Below are 24,134 nucleotides of genomic sequence, written 5' to 3'. Positions count from 1 at the left end.
GTGGAGCACTTCTCTCAGTTGTTTCCTGAGAAAGTGTCATGGAAAATAATTGTTTAAACTTTTACATGTTTAAAAAGTCCTTATGCTGCCTTGTAAGGTTAAAGTAAATCTTCTTCTATAAATTTGAAGGCATATGTCCACATTTTCCAGTGTGGTTCCTCAGAGTTCCTAATGGTACCTGTTCTTGATCTTTAGTTTGAAGCTTTGATTTTTCTTCTTCAGAAACGTCTATCTTCTTTTTTGTGCTACATTCTTTTTATCTTCTTCAGGATAATCCAGAGCTATCAGGTGCCAACAATTTCTATGCCTTTTGAAGCTTTTGGGGTATGTGTGTGTGTGTGTGTGTATGTGTGTGTACATGTGTGTGTGTGTGTTTAAATTGGATTGCTTCTTTACATCTCTACTGCCACTGTAGAACTCAGCTTTGTTGAGCACTCTCTTCAGTTTCAGGTTACCATTATGGATATGATTATCACTGTAATTTTGCTTCTCTCCTTCAGTCCTCTGATTGTCCTTGTTTCTATAAGAAACATGTTTTAATAACATGCTTGAGAGGAAAAAAAGGGTTCACTCTTCCACCATTATCTGGAATTACCCCATTTGCTCTTCAACCAGCTCTGTAGTGCATTTAGGCCCCACTTGTTACTGAGAATGCCACAAAAATGCCACTCATAAGCATCTGTTGTCAGGTGCTTTGATGCTTCTTAGTACAGTTGGTGTAGCCAGCTGTGTGTCCTCTGTCCTTTTCTAGCCAGTCTTCTCCCATTGCTTCAGAGTCTGACCTGTGTTCACTGGCTGTTCCTCTCAGCTTCTTAGCTACTTGTGTCTCCAAATTTAGCTTCTCAGTAATAGGGCTCTTCAGGGTGGTTTCTTGGGTCTTGATTTTTTTGTTGTTGGTGTTGGTTGCGGGGCTTGAACCCAGCCTGGGTGCTGTCCCTCAGCTCTTCAGCTCAAGGCCAGTGCTCTACCAACTGAGCTACAGTGCTGCTTCCGGTTTTCTGGTGGTTAATTGGAGATGAGAGTCTCACTGACCTTTCTGCCTGGGCTGGCTCTGAACCATCATCCTCAGAGCTCAGCCTTCTGAGTAGCTAGGATTACAGGCATGAGCCACTAGCGCCCAGCTTGGGTCTTGATTTTTGTCTTTATTATCTGTTATTCCTTCATCATCCCTAGAGTGTGTAACTCAGTCCTCTGGCTTCAAATGTAGGTATGTGCTAATGGCACCACCTGAAATCTCTCTCCTGAGTTTCAGAGTCATTTATCTCATGGACATCTTGTGAACTGGGCTCTTACTTTTTCAATCATCTCTCTGTTGCTAAGTGGCTCCACTTATTGCTCAAACAAAAGTAATTAAATTTATGATTCCCTTTTCTGACCCAACCCATCAAATGATAGTGCCAAAATACATCTTCTAGTTTACCTTTCCTCCCCATGTCGCTAGCCTAGTGCTTGACCCTTAGGAGGCCTTCACTAGTAAATGCTCAAGTGAATGCAAGACATCAACAGAAAACCAAGGTTAAGGAGGGGACTATTCTAGATTAAAAGGTATGAAAAATGACATGGTAGCCAAATGCAGTACCGGAACCTCAGTTCGATTCTTGTTTTAAAAACCTAGTTACAGTGGATATTGTATGGACAAGGGGGAAATTTGAACATGAATTGTATGTCATTATTGTATCAGTGGTATTATGAATATTGGGGTCATTCTTACTTTTAGAAATGCAGTTGAGGTTTCTAGGGGGTAATGTGTTAAGATATCTTCATTCATTTCAAATGGGTCAGAAGAAAAAAGTTTTATGAGGAGGAAGGCAGGAAGAAAAGAAATGCATCAAAATATCCAAATTTAATGACTATAGAGGAACAGTATGTGGATATACATTGTACTGTTTTATTGTCTCACTAGGTTTGAATTTTTTTCAAAATAAAAAATTGGAAAAAAATCAATGGAGAAAAATTTCATGAAAAGGTATCTCAGAGAAATTTTTAAGCTGCTATAAGCTGAGGTCAGTTTTAAAGCATACTATTAAATGTAACAAAGTCTAAGTTGTACATAATTACAGTGTTGGTATATTTAATGAGGAGGAAATAAAGCCCAGTAGAATAAATAAGGCCTCTCTAGAAAAAAATTTTAGAAAGGTGTGGAAGTAGATTTTTAATGGCCGCCAGAGGGCAGTGCAGACAGTAATTCTGTTGTCCACAGCCAGTCTACTGAAAAGCTGCAGTACTGGCTCCACATGAGGTCGCTATTCTTTGTACAAAACATTTTTAGGGTCTTTGGACTATTTAGACAGTTTTAGAAGGAGTGTATGTAGATAGTTATACTGCTTCCCATTTTTTTTCTCCCCACTCAGATCTGCTTTTAAATTCTGTGGGTTTTTAGCTTTTGGCTCCTCTCTCTAACTCATGGACTCTGGAAGGATCTGAATATTGGAGTGAAGATCTTCCACTATACATATGTTCCAAAGGCCAATAATATCCCCTAGCAAGTCAGGATCCATATCTTTTTTTCTTAGAGCAAACTGTCAAATCATGATCTTATTACAGTTAACCTTTAGATTTCCTAGGACTATAAAACTTCTAACTTCATTTGGGAATTACTGTTATATGCCTTCTTATTGAGTTGACTCAGTTTCATCATTCTGTATCTTTAACCAGATGTGTTATATGTAAGTTAGGTGTAGTTACAGAAATGTACCCAGTATATTAAAGGATTACACTGTATAGGTGGCTGTTCTTCTCCTAACACTTACCCAGTGCCTAGAGAGATAGACTGTATCAGTAGACTTAGAAATTTAAAGTTCTTAACTTTAAATTTAACCAGTAGACTTAAAAATTTAAATTTAAAGTGGAAGTTATTAGAGAGTTAGCCCCAGGCTCTTGAGATATGTAAAATAAGATGAAGGGAGAAGGCCAGCTTCAAAGAAATGGGCTTTGGTAAGAAGTAGAGCCAGATATAAACAAAAGTGCTTTGGGCTGAGAGGCACACAAGTGATGAATGAGGATTATTTCAGGTAGAAATACTTGGAGGCTTTGCTTATGCTGTCTTTGCTCAGTATACAAAGTTCTGTGTACAGGACTTCAAGGCTAAGCGTCAGGATAATACCAGCCTCTCTTGATAGCTTGCTCTGACCTGACCCAAGGAGTTAAGTGCTTTTCCTGTGTTCTCTTTGTATCCAGTTCAAATGTCTTTATAGCACATGATTCGTGGTTGTTAATCCGCATGCTTGTCTCCCCTGTGACTAACAGGTTGGTGCATTCATTTCCCCTATTCTGTTTCTGTTTTGGTCCTGCATATGTGTTCCTCCCTTTGGAATATACTCTTTTTAAATCCCCCTCCCCCCAAAAAAATACAGTGGCTCTCTGACATCCTCAGAAATAAATGAGAAAAAGAAATATCCATTGTGTACCTTCTTTCTATTGAGTTCCTACTCACTGTTAGGTGTTTTGTAAGCATTTTCTCATGTAATTTTTTTTTTTAACAAACATAGCAAGCTTCTTTCCTTTTAGATCTTTCTCTTAGTACTTGCTCTCCTAGAAGCTGTTTATCTTCAAGCCTCTATACAGCTCATAAAGTAGCTTTCTTCCTCTCTGTGTGATGGTAGTAAGAGTTTAAACTCAGAGCCGTGTACTTGCTAGCCGCGTGTGTTATCATTGCTCCACACTTCTAGCCCTCTCATTCACTGGTTAGTTTAAGGATAGGGCCTTACTTCCCACCTGCACACCTGCCTGAGCTACACAGTCCACTTACCATAGGCTTCCTGTCATTGTTGGGATCACAGGCGTGGGCCTCCTTGTGGAGCTTAGCTTCCCTGTAGGTGGACTTTTCAGTGATGGCTGGCCTGTCATTGTGGTCCTCCCAGTCTCAGACTCCCAGCAATGGGTTGGAAAAAGGGGGGTCTTACTTAGTTTTCTGCCTGAGCTGGCATTCTTCCCATTCTGTCTCCCATGTAGATAGGATTAAGAGATTGAATCACTAGGACCTGGTTTAGTAGCTCCTTTTTCTGCCAGCAAGTATGAATTTATTCCAAGTTATCGCTCTCTCTCAGTGGTAGGATGGGTCTCAGGGACAGGAATGAGCTAAGGTATGATGGAGCTTTCTTGACTTCTTCCTTCTCTGTCCTTCCTGTCCTTCTACTGCTCCCTCAGTAAAATGAGTCCATTTACTGGATGTCCCAACTTAGTTTTTATTTTTTTTATTATAATTGCTTTTTTTCTAACTCATTGTAACTGGCAGCGTTCTCTAGATCCTGTTTCTTTTAGGAGGTGTGGGATTGAGTGTTTTGCTTAGTCTTGGGAAAGGGCTAATCATCTGTTAACATATGCTTTTGCTCTTCATAAGACCTGTATAAACGTAAGTCATGAGTTGCTTAACAACAGGGACACATACTGGAATGCATCAATGATTTCATCATTTCCTGAACATCATGAAGTATACTTGCTTGCACAAACTAAGATAGCTAATTGATATCATCTGGTGGGATCTCAATCATATACATGGTCCTTCCTTGGCTAAAATGTTATATATATATAGTGTAGTTAGCAACAATAAAAATTCCATTTATTTCTGTAGATTTAGAGGTAAAAAACCGTGCAATCAGGTGTTAGTATTCTGAAATGCTGTCAAATCTAAAAATCATATCCATTCTTGAAAGTTCATTTCTAGTCTCCACTCTGTTATTTTCTTTATCTATTAATCCACATAAATCTTTCCTTCCCTCATTTTTCCTATGTTGTACATTCTTCAGTTTGGATGCTGATATAGATTAAATTGTATGCATTATTATTATTTAATTTTTCTTGATATTTAGTTACTTTGTATATTTCTATCTTACAGGACCACTGAGATGGTAAAACACCAGTGGATTGTGGCAGCATCTTCTCAGTGTTAGCAATGTTCAAATATCACGTCCTTTTTAGAGGACATATTTGAAGCAAAATGTATTTATATAATTTATTTTTGTTAATGGATTTTTAAAATTACTTCCTTAAAAGTAATTTTAAAATAATTCACCCAGAACTGGGAATATGGCTTGGTGGTCTAGCACATGCTTAGTATGTGTGAGACTCTGGATTTGATTCCAGCGTCAACATACACACACACACACACACACACACACACACACACACACACACTAGCACATGCTTAGTATGTATGAAACTCTGGATTTGATTCCAGCGTCAACACACACACACACACACACACACACACACACACACACACACACACTATCTCATTTAGTTTTTCTGAATGAGATAGAAAAAATTTTCCCTTAAGTATGTGGTTATTTTTCTCCATGTTTTTATTATCCATATAATTCTCAGTATTCATTTAAGACTAATGTTACTGTAATCTGGTACAATGCTTCAAGGAAATGTTTCAAGAAAGACAGAATACCAATTATTTCCTGTAGCTTTTATATAAAAGGCCATTTGAGAAGGTACAACCATTTAAATCTTTTGTAGGATTGTGGGGTGAATTTTTGTAGTTGCTCTATTAAAGTCATTTTCAAGGTTTATTTGACAAAATATCAATATTTGAATAGCAATAATTGTCTAAGCTTCCTAATTACATGCTGAGCTTTCTAATTCTTACCAGAGCTGCTGCTTCCTGGCAAAGCTTAAACATCAGTCTCCAATCAATCAGTTAGATTAATTTCTCTGTGGTATAATTAAATTCATCGGACCCAGTTACTGGCACTTTTCAGACATCACACTGATTCTTATCATGAAGCCACTAAGAATATTTCAGTTTTAAAATTACCCGTTTGGCAAGTTGGACTCATAAAAGCACGAGTAGAATGGTAGTTGCTAAAGGGATGGGGATTGGGAGAGAATTTGGAAGCTCTTGGTCCTATGGTATAAATTTTCATTTAGAAGATAAAAAAACTTACAGGAATCTAATGTATAGCACTGATACAATGTTTTGTACTTCATTGTTTACTTGAAATTTATTAAGAGTGTAAATGTCTTTACCATACACACACACACACACACACACACACAGACATTAACTTTGTGATAATGGATATGTTAGATCTCTTAAACCATCACTTTGTACACCTTGAATACACGTAAGTTTTGTCATGTTCACCTCAATAGAGAAACTAAAAACTCACCTTGCAGAATCAGTCTTTAATCTGCTAAGAATACCTTTCTTTAAAAAATTCTTCTATTCCCGAAATGTTAACAGAAATGTTTTTTAAAAGGTAACCTGACTTGGTAATGTACTTTTAAAATCTGAAATGGCTATAATATAAACAGAGGACAAAATGCCTCAAAAATCTAACAACATTTCTTTTTATTTATAGAGGTATTTTCTAGTTGGGAGCAATCATGCAGAAACGAAATATCGTGTCTTGAAAATTGATAGAACAGAACCAAAAGATTTGGTTATAATTGATGATAGGGTAAGTATCTTCCCAAACCTGACTACAAACAAAAACTTCCATGTTTATTGTTTAAAGGTCATGAAATATCTTTATAGCTTTAGCAATGTATTTTTCTTTTAAATCATGAATCTAAAAGTTACAACTGTTTTTCTGACTAGAATTTGTCTCTATTCTGTTTTCTAGAAATTACTGGTATCAAGGTATATGCCATAATTATACTTTGTCTTTCAGATTGATTGTTTTGGAAAGCACACATCTTAGATAATTTATGAATATATCTTCTTAAATAGTTGATGTTTTGAGCACTCGGTACAACTTAATGTTGCATCCATGGAAGATAATATCTATTAGTATGCTTCAATATAAAGTTACTTAAAGTCCAGGAAGACTTCTATGCTAAAGATGCTTTATTATACTGCCAAAAATCACCTCTATGACCACTTCTGCTGACTTCCTATTCACTTGAAATTGAGAAATGATTCTTACTAAGATAATATTTAATTCAGAGTCAGGAATAGAGAAGCTTAATTCAGGTAGCACAAAACATGAAATAGTCAAAAGTGAAATATAACAAATTGGTAATCAGTAGTTAATTTTGGCTCTTTTCAAATGCGGGATTATGTCTTACTGTACATATTAAAAATTTCTTGTCTGTGAATATTAGTTCATGTAGATTCCTGGTTTTTAAGCAGGAAAATAAGTTTGGAACTCATTTTCATTAGACCCTTTGCAAAACTATTTTCTGTGTGGTAATAATTTTGATTAATTTTTTTTTTTTGGTTGTGGGGCTTGAACTCTAGACCAAGGCACTGTCCCTCAGCTCTTCAGCTCAAGGCTAGTGTAGTGCTCTACCACTGTGCCACTTCTGTTTCTGAGTGGTTGGAGATAAGATGTCTCACGGACTTTCCTGCCTGGGCTGGCATTGAACCATGATCCTCAGATCTCAGACTCCTGAGTAGCTAGGCTTACAGGTGTGAACCACTGTCGCCCAGCTTAATTTTGAATAAATTTTTTATTGTGATTTCCTGCATTACTCCTGGGAGTCCATTCCTCCACTTACCTATGAATTTATAATGATTCTTGGCTTTATTTGGGAATGGAATCGACCAATGAGGGAGTCTTTGAGAAGCTAAGAGCTATGAATACTCTCACAAAAATACATACATATCCATATAATTTTAAGTCTCTGAATACCTGGCTCAGAGTATAAGGTTTTGATCACATTTTTTTTTTAGTATAGTAATATGAGCCAATTATCAGCTTAAATTGGCTTTCTAAATGACAGCTTAGTCATACATTATGTAGTGTAAGAAATAGGGGTTCTTACAGGCAGCTTTTAATTTTTAGGGGTAAATAATAATCGACATAACCTTATAGATTACTTGTGCTTATTTTTAGCATGTATATACTCAGCAAGAAGTACGGGAACTTCTTGGCCGCTTAGATCTGGGAAATAGAACAAAAATGGGACAGAAAGGATCCTCTGGGTTATTCCGAGCTGTGTCAGCATTTGGTGTTGTCGGTAAGAAATGAGGCTCCCTGTGGCTACCTTCCCCCCCCCCCTTTTTTAAAGAGAGCTTATAAGCTATATAGATTTATAGTTATAACCCATCACTGTTTTTATCAATATAAATAAACCATCATCTGTGAGCTATTACCTATAACTTTAAACAATCTTTCATTGTTAAACTTAATTCTCCATAAATCAAAGAGCATTTATACATCTGGTGCCCAGCAGAGCAGGTTTTTTTTTTTTTAATGCCATTACTGATTAAACTTAGGATCTCATGCTCTCACTTGATTCTTTCACTCAAGACTACTAATCTAACACTTGTGCCACACCTCTGCTTTGGGCTGTTTGGTGATTACTTAGAGAAAGGAGTCTCAGATTTGTCTGCTCTGGCTGGCTTCCTACTGGGATCCTCAGATCTCAGCTTCCTGAGTATCTAAGATTATAGGTAATTGCCTTCATCCAGGATATAAACAAATCTGGAATTGTTCTTAGGTCTTTGCAGAGTCTGCTGGCTGGCTTGTTGTGAAATGAAAAATAAAAAAATTAGCTTAGACTGTTAAGTATTTGGCCAGAATGAAAATACAGTAAAGCTAGTTTTAAAATGAAAAGGAATTTATCCTAAAAACAGGTTGCAGTAGTGAGGTATCAGCACTTCCTTTTGGGGATGACAACTGTTTTCTTACTCAGTGAGAAACTTCTTTAAATTACAAGCCATCAGAAACTTTGCTGTTGAAATTGTATGAGACAGATGAAACATCTCACTGTTACCAGCAAGATCTAAGTCACTGTGGCACGAGAAGCAGCTTCTATTTACAACTCATGGATAGAACTTCAGATAAGGGGTTTCTGGACACACTCTTTCCTCAGCTAATATTGATGTTTTCAAGAAATCAGGACCCCGGTCTTCTTCATAGTTGAGGCTTGATATTGATGTATTTAAGTATAGACTGCTTTGGTTTGAGCCTTGCCTAAGCCTCTCTTCCCCTTTTCTTTCCTTTAGTGGGATGTTCCATAGTTTCTTCTGGTGGGGAAGGAATGGGTAGCAAAGGGGAGAGAATGATGGAAGGAGTGACTCTGTTCAAGATGCATTGTACATGTGAATGGACATATTAAATTGAAATTCTCTTGCATAACTATTTGAAGTTGATAATAAAACAAAGAATATAGTGCAGTGCTTTTCAAGTCTTTGTGGTAAAGGACCAGTGTTTTTCCCTAATATGTTTCACACCAGAACATGATACTATAATCCATAACTTGTAGTCATGTTATTCAGCATGCGCCTCAAAACATTGAGTTCATTGTCACCCAAAATATAATCTATATTCTTCCAAGGCAAATTCATTGATCATGCACACACATATTGTAGTGATCTCAAATTACTCCAAGATTTCTAACTCCTGTTCTAAATTGTTTACTTATCATGGCACTGAAAGTTTATGGGCAGGTCACTGGATCCTAATTTGAGTGTTACACACCTAGACAATTTTCTTTGCTCTAAACATGCATCATTCCATCCGTAGCTACATTGCCAATCCTGTCCTGTTCATTGATATTAGGTGGCCAGCAGGAAATTTAGTAAACTAATGTTTGGTATTATGAGTTCTACCACAAAGTTGTTTTTTCTGGTCTTGGGGTATGTGAATGGAGTAGGTGGCTGGCGGCTGGAGTCCTTATTACTGTCAACTCTGTGACCATCCTAGGTCCTTCTGATACATACCCCATAGGCAATATATCCTTTTATTGCCTTTATCACCTGTCAGAGACTGCTCATTTATTTAATTCATTCGTTTATTTTATTATTTGTGTGTGTGTGTGTGTGTGTGTGTGTGTGTGTGTGTCTGTGTGTATTCCTGTGTGCCAGTTATAGAGTATGAACTCAGGGCCAGAGTTTCTTTTGCTCAAGGCTACCACTCTTATCACTTGAAGCATAGCTCCACTTCTAGCTTTTTTTTTTTTTAATTGTGAAAATACCATACAGAGGGGTTACAATTACATGGGAGAGATAGTACATTTCTTATCAAGCATTGTTGCCTCCTCCTTTGTTTTCCCATACCATCCCTTCCCCTCTCCACACCCACCCCCTACTCTCCTTACACCCACCCCCCCCCAGCCAAAGTTGTAAAGTTCATTTTTCGCCATAACTTCTTATACATCTCATTGTTGTAATAGGTCCACCTGTAACCCTATTTAAACAATTTTTTTTCCTTCCCCTCTACAAATTATATCAACATCAAATACAGTGAAAGCAGGGCTTATTCCCTGGGGGAGGTACATACAAAGCAACAAAGAAATCATCTTATAAATATGTTGGCAACAATCGCAAGAAAGAAAAAAACATTTGAATCCTTATCTTGGGGTTCATTTCGCCTAACATCAACTTGTCTGACAGTTTCTGTTTGTCTAGTTATTGCAAATAAGGGAAACCATGGGACCTATATTTCTTTGGGCCTGGCTTACTTCACTTAATATAATTTTTTCCAAGTCTTTCCCCACTTACAGCTTTGTGATTGTTAATTCTAGCTAAAGTCTCACAGACTTTCCAATCCAGGCTGGCTTTGAATTGCAGTCCTCAGATCTCAGCCTCCTGAGTAGGCGTAAGCCACTGGCACTACTATTGTTTTAAAGGGGAATGGGTAAGATAAGTGCCTTGTAGTAAACTAGGCAATAGAAACTAAGCCCTTACTTAAAACAGTGCCTTTAAAGATAGATGGGAAGTCCAAAGTAGCAATGTAAGGGCCTCAGAGTAGTTCGGGAGCAGTATAATTTAATGTTAGAGATGTCACTTTGGTTCTAGTTTTATAATTCAGGTAACATGTACAATGCTTTTTAGACAATGTCACCCCTTCCTTTGCTTTTCCTCATTTTCCCCCTCCCATCCCTGCGTGTAAATTGCTTAGTTCATTTTTTATGTAGTATATATTGAATATCCTGGTCTTTTTTTTTTGGAGAGGAAGGACGTTCCATGATTACACATGTCTAGAGGATATATCATGAAGACTCATGTGTGAACATTAGCATTCTCTGAACTGGAAGTTTCAAAAATATGTGTAGTTTTCTTAAGTTTTTCAGCCTAGCATTTCTCAAATTTATTTGCTTACAGTGACTCTTCTCCTACTAAAATTTGTCAACTAGTATTTTGTGAAGATTATGTTAGAGGCAGTATTCCTATAGATTTTTAAGTCTTCAAATCACACCAGACCACCACTCAGCAGTATGCCTTGTCTACATTCTTTTAGTTTGTAGGGAATATATATTGGGTTCTGTTTTGACATGTGAAACAGGCCAAAGAAATGTGTCTTCAGTTTTATCAGTCCTGTGTGTATGTGTGTGTGGGTATATGTGTGTGTGTTTATAAGTAAAATTGTGGAAATAATATAACATAAAATGTACTACCTGAATCCTTTTTAATTACATCATTCAGCAGTGATAACTGTGTACCTTGTCAGCAGATCTAGAAGATTTCATTTTCAGAATTGAAGTCTATATCTATTGAATAATTCCTTTTAATATTTTATATGTTTTTGCTCAAGGCTCTTCAGTCATATTTAGAATAAGACTAATTTTATTGAATAATGAATGAAATAAAATTGTTCAGATTAATAATTTTAGGTGATATAAGTGATAGTAAGGGTATTTCTAAAGAATACTTGTAATACAATCAAAAATTTCTGTGGCTATAAATCAGAGATTTGATCAAGTCAGAAACCTATCAAGTCTCTGATCTCTTAAATATGTGTGTAAAGCATCACCAAGCTTATAAACATTACTGATTTTTTTTTCATTGACAGGGTTTGTCAGGTTTTTAGAAGGTTATTATATTGTGCTGATAACCAAACAGAGGAAGATGGCAGATATTGGAGGTCATGCAATATATAAGATTGAAGATACCAATATGATCTATATCCCCAATGATTCTGTACGGATTTCTCATCCTGATGAAGCTAGGTATGTACTGGTGGTAACTAGGTGGCTTTTTGTTTTCGTTTCTTTTTGGTAGTCCTAGGGTTTGAACTCAGGACCTAATGCTTATCTTATTTGCTTGGCTAGACTTGTTTGGTTGGCTAGTGCTGTACTACTGAAGCCACACACCTCCAGCTGAGCTTTCTGCTGGTTATTTTGGAGATAGAGTCTCATGAACTTTTTTGCCTGTGCTGGCCTCAAGTCACAGTCTCTTCTGGATCTTAACCTCTTGAGTGGGTAGATCACAGGAACGAATCACCAGGGCCTGTTTTACATTATTCATTCACTTTATTTATTATTTTTTCAAATACTGTAGCAATTAGAAAGCAAAGCATAATCAAAGATTATAAATGTTGCATAAAAAGATCAAATATTGGCTTAGAATTCTACAGCTTTTGTTCAGGGCTATTAAAGCTCCATTATAACAATCAATTCAAAGATTTAACAGTAGCTATTAAGATCATTAGGTGCCAGGCACCTGTGGCTCATGCCTGTAATCCTCCCAACTCAAGAGGCAGATCCAAGTGGTCACAATCAGAAGCTAGCCTAGGCAGAAAAGTCCATGAGACTGTCTCCAAAGTAACTGTGCCATCTGAGCAAACAAACCTAGCAAGAGTGAGGGCTTGCGTTCAAACCCTATTATTAGCCAAAATAAAAAACAAAACCCATACTATTAGGTGTAAGGAATAAAATATTCATAGTCTTAACACATTAAAGTCTTTGGATCTCTTCAATTTATAAGATAAAGAATTTTTATGATTCTTTATTTTATAATAATGGCAGACATACTTAATGGAATAACTGGCAGACAAACTTAACCAAATGATGAAATGGTATCACTTTTCTTTTTTTTTTTGGTCAGTCATAGGGCTTGAACTCTGGGCCAGGGTGCTGTCTGTCAGCTCTTCGGTTCAAGGCAAGCACACTGCCACTTGAGCCAAAACACAACTTCCTGTGGTTTATTGGAGATAAGAGCCTTGGGGACTTTCCTACACAGGCTGGCTTTGAACCGTTATCCTCAGATCTCAGCCTCCTGAGTAGGTGGGATTACAGGAGTGAGCCACCATTCCAGGCATGAGCCACTGGCCTCATGCATAATAGCACTTTTTAATTGAAGCAAGGTGAGATAATTAAGTAATTTCTTGCTGAAAATATTAAACTTGACTTCAACTATGAGGAAATAATTTTTTAATTTTTTAAATTATCTTTAAGTTGTTATACAGAGGAATTCATTGAACATGTTAGTTTATGAGCACAATGCATATGGAACAATACCATCTCTTCCATCTTTGTCCTCCTTCCCTTTCAACACCATCATTCCTCTCAATTATGCTAGGCATTATGATAGACACTGAATAGTATGATTGTATTCCCCCTGCCCCCAAAATAATGTTTTAAAATTTCTGTCATGGGACTTTTTGCAAGCCATTTTTGATATCTTCAAAAATGTCATAAAAATGTCAGTCATCACAGAGAAACAAAAGACCATTCTAGATTTTAGAACAGATAAAATACATGAATTCCAACTATATCTTTGATTCAGATGTGCATTTCATGCACACACATGCAGAGAGCTATCAACATATAATAATGGCACAGATTGAATATTTCTTATCCAAAATGTGGGGGAGAAGTGTTTCAGATTTTAGACTTGTTGGGATATTTGCATTAAATATGCTATGACATCTTGAGACTGGGATCCAAGTCTAAATAGAGAATTCAGATATTTTTCTTATACATATACAGTAGGTGATTTTATATAGTATCCTTTGTGTATCTATGTTTTGACAGCTGCATGTCATATGAGGTCAAATGTGGAACTTTCCATTTTTTTTTTGTAGTGTCATGACATTGGCTCAAAAAGGTTTCAGATTTTGGAGCATTTCAAATTTCAGATTTTCATATGGTGGGTTCTCAATGAAAAGGATTAGAAAAATAAAATGTACTTGTGTATTTAGAGAGAGAGAAAGAGCGAGCGAGCGAGAGAAAGAGACAGAGAGAGAGTGTTTAAAAAAGCTTCTAACACTGAGTTTTTAAGAAGGATATACTGGTATTGGTTGTACTATTTTTCCCCTAAGCTTTTCATAGATTTGAAGCTTTTCAGAAATTCTAGGAGGAAGTTATTAGAGTCTTGAGAATGTAGGTAAAAGCTATCAACAAATAGATTTAAAATTATAAAAGTTCCCTTGAAGATTAAAATAAAACAAAGTTAGGCATCCTTGTTTTTAGGATAGGTAATGATTTAGATTTTAATTTTGTTATTAATTGTATTTTTTTGACATACAAATCGAAATTTGAGGTGATAGAGATCTTTTACTTGAGATCTCATTAGGTAATAATTTTCTGGATTTTTGTGATATTGACTTTAAATAACTTGTTAGTGGTGATGCTAAAAATAATTTGCTTCAGATGAGGATGGATACAATCTACTGGGTAAAATAAAAAAGATCTCTTGTTTTGTACAAACTGAAAGTGATATCACAAATAGCATACAAGCAGACATATATTTAATTGAAAGTGAATAAATTAGTCCAGCACATAAAAATGAAGGGAAGAAAAGAGTTCAAGAGGTTTATAGATGCTTTATACTTCATATATACTTTATATGTAAACTCTGCATTCATGATTCAAGAATATAAAATAATTTTTTTCTATACAGTGATTTGGCTAGTGTAGAGTGAAATTATCAATGATTACTACTATACTGAATGGATATTATCCAGAATAAGATACAGTTAAATTTATACTTTATTATAAGTAGGATGAAGCAATATTCTTTGATAGGAAAATGTTTAACATACTTGTAAATGTTTAACACATTATATAATAATTCATTTAAGTAACATATAATAATTCATTTCAATAAAAATATTAGATAAAATATTGAGAATTAAAGCAAGTACTATTTAATGTTTCATACATAAGGATAAGTATAGATTATCTTTATAATACATGGTTACATCAACATTAGAAAATTTACTGAAAATTATTACTTTAAAATATGGTGAGGAAAAATATGACTATCTTCACATTTGTAGTAAATATATGTGGCAGAATTCCAGATCCATTTGCGATCAGTGATTAGAAAACTATGGATATAAGTATCTTTTCTGAACCTGGTAAATGATGCTTATTAAAAAGTTATATCTAAAATTATTCTTGGAAGCAAAATTTAAAACATTGCCTTTGAAGTAAGGAAAAATAGAGATATCTGCCATAACAAATATATTAAAAGCTGTATTCAATAGATTAGAAAGATTAGAAAGCTGAGGCATGAAGCTTGAAAAGAAACAAGCAGGGGAAACAAAGGAGGAGGAAACAATGCTCAATAGGAAATGTACTCATTACCTTGCTCATGTAACTGTAACCCCTCTGTACAGCATTTTTACAATAAAAAAAGAAAAAAGAAGCATTGCCATTATGTATGCAGCATGATTTTCTACTTTAGAAAATCTAATAATACCTACTCTCAGAACTAATGAAAAAATTAAACAAATGACTGAAGAAAACAATAGACATGTATGAATCAGTAATTTTCCCACACCTGAGTGATAGAGAAAATTTCATGATGACCCTATTCACAGTAGCAGCAAAACCATACTGTATCTGGGAATAAGTATAACAAAATTACACAAAACTTTATTATAGAGAAAATTTCTAGCACTGTTGAATAATACTTAAACCCCTAATAATGGGAAAGATGTTCCTTTGTTCATAGATGGTAAGATTGAGTATCCTAAGTGTTGCTTTTTTTTCTAAAATTGGTTCATACATTCAATGTAAATTTAACCTACACTCAAGAAGTTTAATAAAAAATGGGACATGACAAGCTTCTTTTAAAATTCATGTAGAAACGTAAAAGTCTAAGCATAATCCAGACAGTTGTAAAAAAGAAAAACAAGAAAGCGTAAGTCTAACCAAGACAGTAGGACTTGTAATAATTTAGATAACTGGATTGTTATTTCTGATAAGACTGCTTGGTATTCATGGAGGAATTGGCATTGGCCAATGAACAGAGTGACGAAGGTCCAAGAAAATAGCCATTTTAGTTAGGAAAGTGATATATATTAGAGTTAGTGTACATGCTGGTTTTTCTATTTGAAAGGTGATAAAATTAGATTCCACTTTCTGATAGTTTTCAAGGAACAATTCAAAAAGTACAGCTTTAAGAAATTTATGGAAAATATTTCAAGATCTTAGCATGGAAAAAAAATTTATAAATAATGCTAGATTAGCTGGGTGCTGGTGGCTCACACCTGTAATCCTAGCGACTCAGGAGGCTGAGGATTGTGGTTCAAAGCCAGGAGGTAAGAGGATCGTGGTTCAAAGCCAGCCTGAGTAGGAACGTCCACAAGACTCTTTTTTTTTTTTTCTGTTTATGTGGTGCTCAGGAATCGAACCCAGGCCTCATGCATGCAAGGCAAGCACTCTATCACTGAGCCACCTTCCCAGCCCCTTCAAGACGCTTATCTACAATTAATCAGCAGAAAAGCAGAAGTGGCACTGTGGCTCAAGTAGAGCTCAGCGACAGCTCCCAGGCCCAGAGTTCAAGACTCACGACCAACAAAGAAAAAGAGAAAACTGCTATATTTGATGCTTTCTGTATTAAAAATACTTTTACAATTTAGGCAAATTTTAGGAGACAAACAACAGTGAATGTAAACATTTACAACATATAACAAAGAGTAGTATTTAGAATATCTGATAAATTTCAGGGAGAAAAAGATAAGCAGACTTACTGAGGAATGGTTAAAAGTAAGAGCAGATACATCACAGAAGAGATGCTGAACTTTGCTTTTAGTTTGGGAATTGCAAATTTTAAAAGACACTATTTCTTTCTCATTCATCAGAGTAGGAAGAAAATATCTGCTGCCATCAAATGTTATTGGGAAATGAATTCATACTCTGAGATCCAGGCTTTGAAGATAAATGAGTTATACTCTGTGAGTTGGAGTGATAACAGTCCCTCAGGCAGACATACTCTAGTACAACTGAAAATGCATTATCTACAACCCATTGGTTTTGCTTCTTTGTGTGAATATATATATATATATATATATATATATATATATATGAAAATGGAGTGTTCTTAGCTATACTATTTCTTATGGTGGAATACAGGAAAGAACTTACTACTCTTATCAGCTGAGGAATACATACGTAAAATGTGGTATGTATGATTCAGTAAACATCAATTAAAGCAAACAAATTCTAAACTTTCAACACCTCTGCATTTCAAAATACAAGTGAGTAAAGTTAGTTGCAGAACAATATAGAAAATATGAAATGGTCTGTGTAGTATATTTAGCATACAATATAAGTTATATGTCACTTAGAGATGTCTAATGTGGACAAAGAATTATAACAGTAATCAGGAGAGTATTGCATTTAGTGAGAGAAAATGAAACTGGGAAGACAATTGGATTTTAACTTTTAAAATTCTGTTTTAATTGTTTTATGCTAAAAGCATTAAAATGAGTGTGAAAAAAATGTGAATGCTATTTACTCCTGAGTGGTAGATAATGTGGATATTTTATTCTATACTTTATTTTTCGCTTAATAAGAAATGTACTCATTATCTTGCCCATGTAATTGTAACCCCTCTGTACAGTTTTTTCACAATAAAAAAACCCAAAAAAACCCATACTGACTTAAAGTTATAATGATCCACAAATATTTTGTTTTTGCTCTATCCAACCTCAAGTTATTTACAAAATACACTGTAAAACAAACAGAGTCTTTATTTCTGTCTGTGTCCCACACATGGGTGGGGTGCCTGGCAGCCTGTTGCTATGAGGAACGACTGTGAAACTGAAGTTAGGGCTCTGAAGGATAGTCAGCAGACTTAGAGTTGCTTCAGTGACATCTCTGTTTTAGGGATGTCTTGAGTTCCTCAGGTCAATGCTGTACTTACTAATATAAATATAAGTACATGTTAAACTGTAAGAAATAACAGAATTGTATAAAATGTAATATGCTTTTAATTTTTCTTTTAGGTATCTACGAATATTTCAAAATGTGGACCTATCTAGCAATTTTTACTTTAGGTAGGTTTGTGTTTAGTTTTGTTCCTATGAATCACTTAAACTTTCTCCAGGGGGTAAAAACAGAATCAGTGTGTAATTAATAGTGAATTATTTCACTTGGAAGCATTAGAAAATCTGATATTTAAAATTTTTGAATGGATAAATTAAGACATTATTTATTCTCACTATAAAAATCAATTTTGGCCAGGTGCTGGTGGCTCACGCCTTTAATCCTAGCTACTCAGGAAGCTGAGATCTGACGATCATAGTTCAAAACCACCTTGGGAAGGAAAGGCCGTGAGACTCTTATCTCCAATAAACTACTAGAAGACTGGAAGTGACGCTGTAGCTCAAGTAGCTCAAGTAGTAGAGCACTGGCCTTGGGCTGAAGAGCTCAGGGATAGCGCCCAAGCCCAGAGTTCAGGCCCCATGACCAACAAAAAAAAAAAAAAAAAAGAAAAAGAAAAAAAGAAATACCAGTTTACTTGGATTCTGTCTTTACTGAGTTGTAACAATGCCAGAATTATATTTTTAGTTACTAATCTGGAAAAAATTAGGTAAAAAAGTAGGAAGAATTCTTGCAACACTGAATTTTTTTTTTTTTTTGGTAGTAGGGCTTGAACTCTGGGCCTGGGTGCTGTCCCTGTGCTCTTCAGCTCAAGGCGAGCGCTCTACTGCTTGACCACAGCGCCACTTCCGATTTTCTAGTGGTTTGTTGGAGATAAGAGCCTCACAGACTTTCCTGCCCTGGCTGGCTTTGAACCGACATCCTCAAATCTCAGCCTCCTGAGTAGCTAGGATTGCAGGCGTGAGCCACCAGCACCCGGCTAACACTGAAATATTATTGGTGATATTAACAGTTTTTTTTTTAACAATTTAGTAGATAATGAAAACATATCCTAGACAAAATGTCAGGAGGAAAAATATAGCTATATAAACTCTCTCTCTCTCTCTCTCTTTCTTTGGTTGTGGGATGCTGTCCCTGCCTCATTGCTAGTGCTCTACCAATTGAACCACAGTACAATTTGTGATTTTTAAGTGGTTAATTGTAGATAAGAGTCTCATGGGGACTTTTCTGCCCAGGCTATCTTTGAACTGTGATCCTCAGATCTCAGCCTCCTGAGTAGTTAGAATTATAGGCATGAGCCACTGGTGCCCAGCTAAAAATACAGATTTCTATTAGATATTTATGGACATCACAAGCTAACCAGGTAATCCAGGGACAACCCAAAATACTATTGAACAGGCAAGTAAATTATGGTAGAGCATTATGATCAAGTGTTAGGTTACCATTTATGTGACCAGTATGTGGATCTGGTATACAACCTTACTCTGGAAGATTCTACCTGCCATAATGTCTACTCTAAAAACAGAGCACAAAATAATATGATGCCCCTCAGTAGATTAATTGATCAAAAAATGTGATATATATGTGTATATATACATACATACACACACACACACACACACACACACACATATATATATATATACATACATATATATATATGAATTCTGTGCTTCCATCAGAAAGAATAACATCGCCCCTTTTGTTAGGAAATGGAAAGACTTGGAAAAAAAATCATATTAAGTAAAGTAAGCCAGACCCAAAGAAATATAGGTCCCATGTTTTCCCTCATTTGCAATAATTAGTATATATCTAGGATTATTTTATCAGATGAGCAGAAAAGCTCAAAAGCTATGTACATATGACCATATAAGATGTTGCTAAGTGAAATGAACCCCAAGATATGGACACGAGGTCTCTCTTTGTTGTTGTTTTAAATGTGCTATGTGATTTTTTTTTTGTTTCCTTTGTATGTTCTTCCCCCTATGGGAAATCGGCTGTCATCACTGTACTTGATTTTGGTACCCTGCATCTTGTATATACATTTGTCTTAATTTGGGGAAGGGAAGGGGAATAACAAAATGCTGAAATAAGGACACAGGATGACCCATTGTAAGACTGATACCCACAAGACAGTATATTGGAAATGAACTTTACAACTTGGGGGGAGGAAGGGAGGGAGAGGAGGGATAGTGGGAACACAACAGGGAGGGGGTAACAATGCTCGACAAGAAATGTACTCATTGCCTTACGTAACTGTAACCCCTTGGTACAGCATCTTTACAATAAAATAAAATTAAAAAGAAATAATATGTACCAGTAAGGACTTGAATCATAAAGCCAGAAAGAAGACCCATGGCATTTGTGGCTACTGGTAGTATATGCTGACAGGGTATCTTACTTTTTTTTTTTAAAGAAATTAACTTTGTTAATTAAGTTAATTGGTTTTTTATGGAATAAAATACATGTCTAATATGTAGAGTGTGTTATGTCTTTATTGATGTAAAGCTGAAATTTATTATTTTAATCATCATAGAATGAAATTATTTTCACTTTTACAGATGGAAGTATATTTGTCACCACCATGTACTTTTCAGTCCTTATTGCTTACTTTATGTTTGTGGCATCTTTAAGGTTAAGAAGTTTGGTGGTACTTTTACAAATAGTCTCCTTTTACTTCATTTCTCTGAGTTTTGTCTGCATCCTGTGCTGAATTCTATACATCATTCCAAAAGTAAAAACACTTAGGCTGATATTGTCTCCCAAGTATTCTTTTTTTCTCATGCATTTTAAATTGTTATTATAAAGGTGAGGTACAGAGTGGTTACAGTTACATAAGTCAGATAAAGAGGACATTTCCTTTTGAACAATGTCACCCCTTTCTCCTTCCTACTTTTCCTCTTTCGTCCCCACTCACATTGTATAGTTCCTTTTCAACATAGTGTTTAGTGAGCACCACTGCTGTATTTGTTCACCCTTTGTCCCACCATTTTGTGCCTCCTTACCCTCCCAAAAATAAATGAACAAACAAGACAAAAATGATAGGAAAACACAATTAGCAAAAAAGAAAAAAAATCTCATTTCCATTTTCTGAAATTCATTTCAGTAAATATTTTATGATCAGCTGTATGTGGGTATTGTTTTAACAAGGTTATATTATTTCTTGTGACTTAGCTAGAATGAAGCAGTTGTTTTAAATAGGAAGAATTAATTGTTAAAAGTCAGAAACCAGTTTCTTAGTATAGCTTTTATTCCTTTGAGATTAGATGCTATTGCAGTAAATGGAGCCATCAAACAATGTGGTAAAACTAAGTTTTACAGACAAAATTGAAATCAACTAAATTGTATAAATAAGATACAGAAGAAATTATAACTAATACATATCTATAGGCAGGATTATAACCATCTTATAATATTACTAATGTACTTGAAAAGCAAATTTGTATAAACAAAGATACCTTCTAAAATTTTGTACTAAAATAGCTAAAGGTGTTTATAAAATGATTGTCAATCAAAATTGTAGCAGATGTGTTTTTATTTGCTCAAAAACAATTTAGTTTACTTATTTATTCATTTATTTATTTCAGTATTGGGGTTTATATTTAGGGTATTATGCTTCTGAGTGTGGCTTGAGTCACACCCCCAGCCTTTTTTGTTTTTAGTTTTTAAATGTAGTCCCAAATTTATGCCTGAACTGGCCAATACTTTGATCATCCTAACATGTTTCCTTTGTAGTTGATATGACAGGTTTGTTATCATGCCCAGGTTTTTCTTGGTTATGATAATGTCTTGTGAAGGTTTTGCTTGGGTTGATCTCAAATCATGATGCTCCTGATCCTGTAGCATAATGAGTTAACTAGGATTTATAGATGTGAACTGACAACTGATGACACTTTAACTTTTATATGGCTTTTATTTTGCCTAAAACATCATGTTTCTCTATAATGACATATGTGCTTATTCCTGTTTTACAATGTTATGATACCACTATTAATAATGAATAGAATTATTTTTGCTTATATGAAAAGTAGAGTAAGAACCATGAACTATACTATTTAAGTATTATAGTTATATGTAGAATGCCATTTAGATAGTATGATATGAATATGACCCTTTGAAATAGACATGAACTTAACAATGGCTTCAGTATGGAGCAAGAAAATGCACATTGAACTAATCAAGGAATGTAGACTTCTTACATTATATTGAATATTTTTAGTCATACAAATGCCTAATTCACGTGGTGACTATTTTATTTCCAATTGTATTAATATTTGGCTCTGTTTCCAGGGCTTATTTGAACAGCATTGCTTCCAAGTTCAGTAACAGGTGTTAAATAATTTAGTTCACAGATTTTAATTCTGTATAGGAAACAACACTGTGAAATATGTTTTGCTTTTGTAATTTTTAAGCTTCATTTCTCTTCTCAGTTACAGCTATGATTTGTCCCACTCACTTCAATATAATCTTACTGTCTTGCGAATGCCCCTGGAGATGTTAAAGTCAGAAACAACCCAGGCTCGCCAGGAGAGTTTTGACATTTTTGAAGATGAAGGATTAATTACACAGGGTGGAAGTGGTAGGTGGTTTGAAGGATACTTAATGCATGTGACATCCATGAAATGGTACCTTATTAAATTCACTCACATTTCTTTCATATTTCTCCAAAATCTGCTCTTTATCTTTACATAGTTTTTTTTTTGGGGGGTGGTGGTGGTACATGACCTTGACCAATTTAGAGAAACCATTAATCAGTATTTGATTTCATTTGTAGGCCAGCCAGAAAATTGCTGACATTTTCTAGCAGTTATTCATTCAATTTTTTTTTGTACTGGTCCTGAGGCTTTAACTTAGGCCTGGGTACTGTTCCTGAGCTTTTTGCATATGGCTAGCCCTCTACTGCTTTAGCTCCACTTCTGACTTTTTGGTGATTAATTGGAGATAAGAGTCTCAAACACTTTTCTTCCCAGGATGGCTTCAAACCATGATCCTCAGATCTCTGTCTCCTGAGCATGAGCCACCCACAGTGCCCAGCTATTCAAGCACTGTGTGTGTGTGTGTGTGTGTGTGTGTGTGTGTGTGCGCGTGTGCGCGCGCGCGCGCGCGCGCATGTGCGCATGTACACTCTGATTCTGGAGCCTAAAACTCAACCGTGCTGTCCCTGAGCTTTTGTGCTCAAGGGTAGTGCTCTACCACTTGAGCCAAAGCTCTATTTCAGGTTTTTTTTGTTTTTATTTTATTTTTTATATTTATTTTTTGGTAGTTAATTGAAGATAATAGTGTCACAGGCTTTACTACCCAGGCTGGCTTCAAATGGCAGTTCTCAGATCTCTTCCTCCTGATAGCTAGGATTATAGGTGTGAGCCACTAGCACCTGGCTGTTCATGCACTTTTTTTTGCCTGTCCTCAGGCTTGAACTCTGGGCCTGTGCTCTGTCCCTAGGTTCCTTTAACTCAAGACTAGCAGTCTACCACTTGAGCCACAGTGCCACCTCCAGCTTTTTCTGTGGCTAACTGGAGGTAAGAGTCTCTTGCACTTTCCTAACCAGGCTAGCTTCCAAACATGATCCTCAGATCTCAGCCTCCGGAGTAGCTAGGATTACAGACATGAGCCATTGGCACCTGGCTATTCGTGTACCTTTTAAGGGATATATTCAGGCATAGACTTCTATTGAAATTTAAATGAGTAATTCTTTTCTGTCCTTCCTTCCTTCCCTCCCTCCCTCCCTCCCTCTCCCTCTCTCGGTCTTTTTCTTTCTTTCCTTCCTTTCTTTCTTCCTTCCTTCCTTTCTTTTATTTTCTTTCTTTTTTCTTCCTTTCTTTTTCTCTTTCTCTATTTCTTTGAAACTGTAGAATACTCATAATCTTTTCTTTCAGAGAAACAGTTTTATAGAAGCAGAATTTAGGGAAAAGATGTGTTATTTATTGTGTGCTAGATGTTTACATGTAATGTTCTAAGTGTCATAAAACTCTGCTCTTGGGTATAACGCCATTTTTTTTTTTTTGGTTGTAGGGCTTGAATTCAGGGCCTGGATGCTGTCCCTGAGCTCTTTCATTCAAGGCTAGCACTCTACTACTTTGAGCTCTACTTCTGGTTTTTTGGTAGTTAATTGGAGATCAGAGTCCATAGACTTTCCTACCTGGGCTGGCTTTGAACTGCAATCCTTAGATTAGCTAGGATTACAGGGATGAACCACCAGGCATCCAGCTATAACTCTAATTTTACAGAATTAAAGATTTACTAAGAAACCGAGGCCCAGAAATGAAGATTATATGCCAGTGTCCAGAAGCACTAGTGCAGCATGTCAGAGATTGCTTTTTCACTTGCTCAGCCTGACCAAGTATACTTTCTTAGGCCCTACTCTTAGCAGGGCTAACTAATTTATGTCATCCTCAAAA

The 24,134-nt window shown here is 35.7% G+C and overlaps 1 protein-coding gene across 1 annotated transcript in view; it reads left to right on the top strand.

Moving 5' to 3' along the window:
- Window positions 1-24,134, top strand: part of Fig4 (FIG4 phosphoinositide 5-phosphatase) — a 104,741-nt gene that overhangs the window by 6,666 nt on the left and 73,941 nt on the right. Inside the window, exons 2-6 of the mRNA XM_013022435.1 lie at window positions 6,309-6,407; window positions 7,788-7,911; window positions 11,691-11,847; window positions 17,859-17,909; window positions 22,167-22,315. Coding sequence (XP_012877889.1) covers window positions 6,309-6,407; window positions 7,788-7,911; window positions 11,691-11,847; window positions 17,859-17,909; window positions 22,167-22,315 — 580 coding nt within the window. The remainder of the gene's footprint in view (window positions 1-6,308; window positions 6,408-7,787; window positions 7,912-11,690; window positions 11,848-17,858; window positions 17,910-22,166; window positions 22,316-24,134) is intronic.

The sequence above is a fragment of the Dipodomys ordii genome, unplaced genomic scaffold, assembly GCF_000151885.1.
Source record: "Dipodomys ordii isolate 6190 unplaced genomic scaffold, Dord_2.0 Scaffold62, whole genome shotgun sequence".
NCBI lineage: Eukaryota > Metazoa > Chordata > Mammalia > Rodentia > Heteromyidae > Dipodomys > Dipodomys ordii.
The sequence above is the reverse complement of the archived record's forward strand: the minus strand, read 5'-3'. Positions and strand labels throughout refer to the sequence as shown.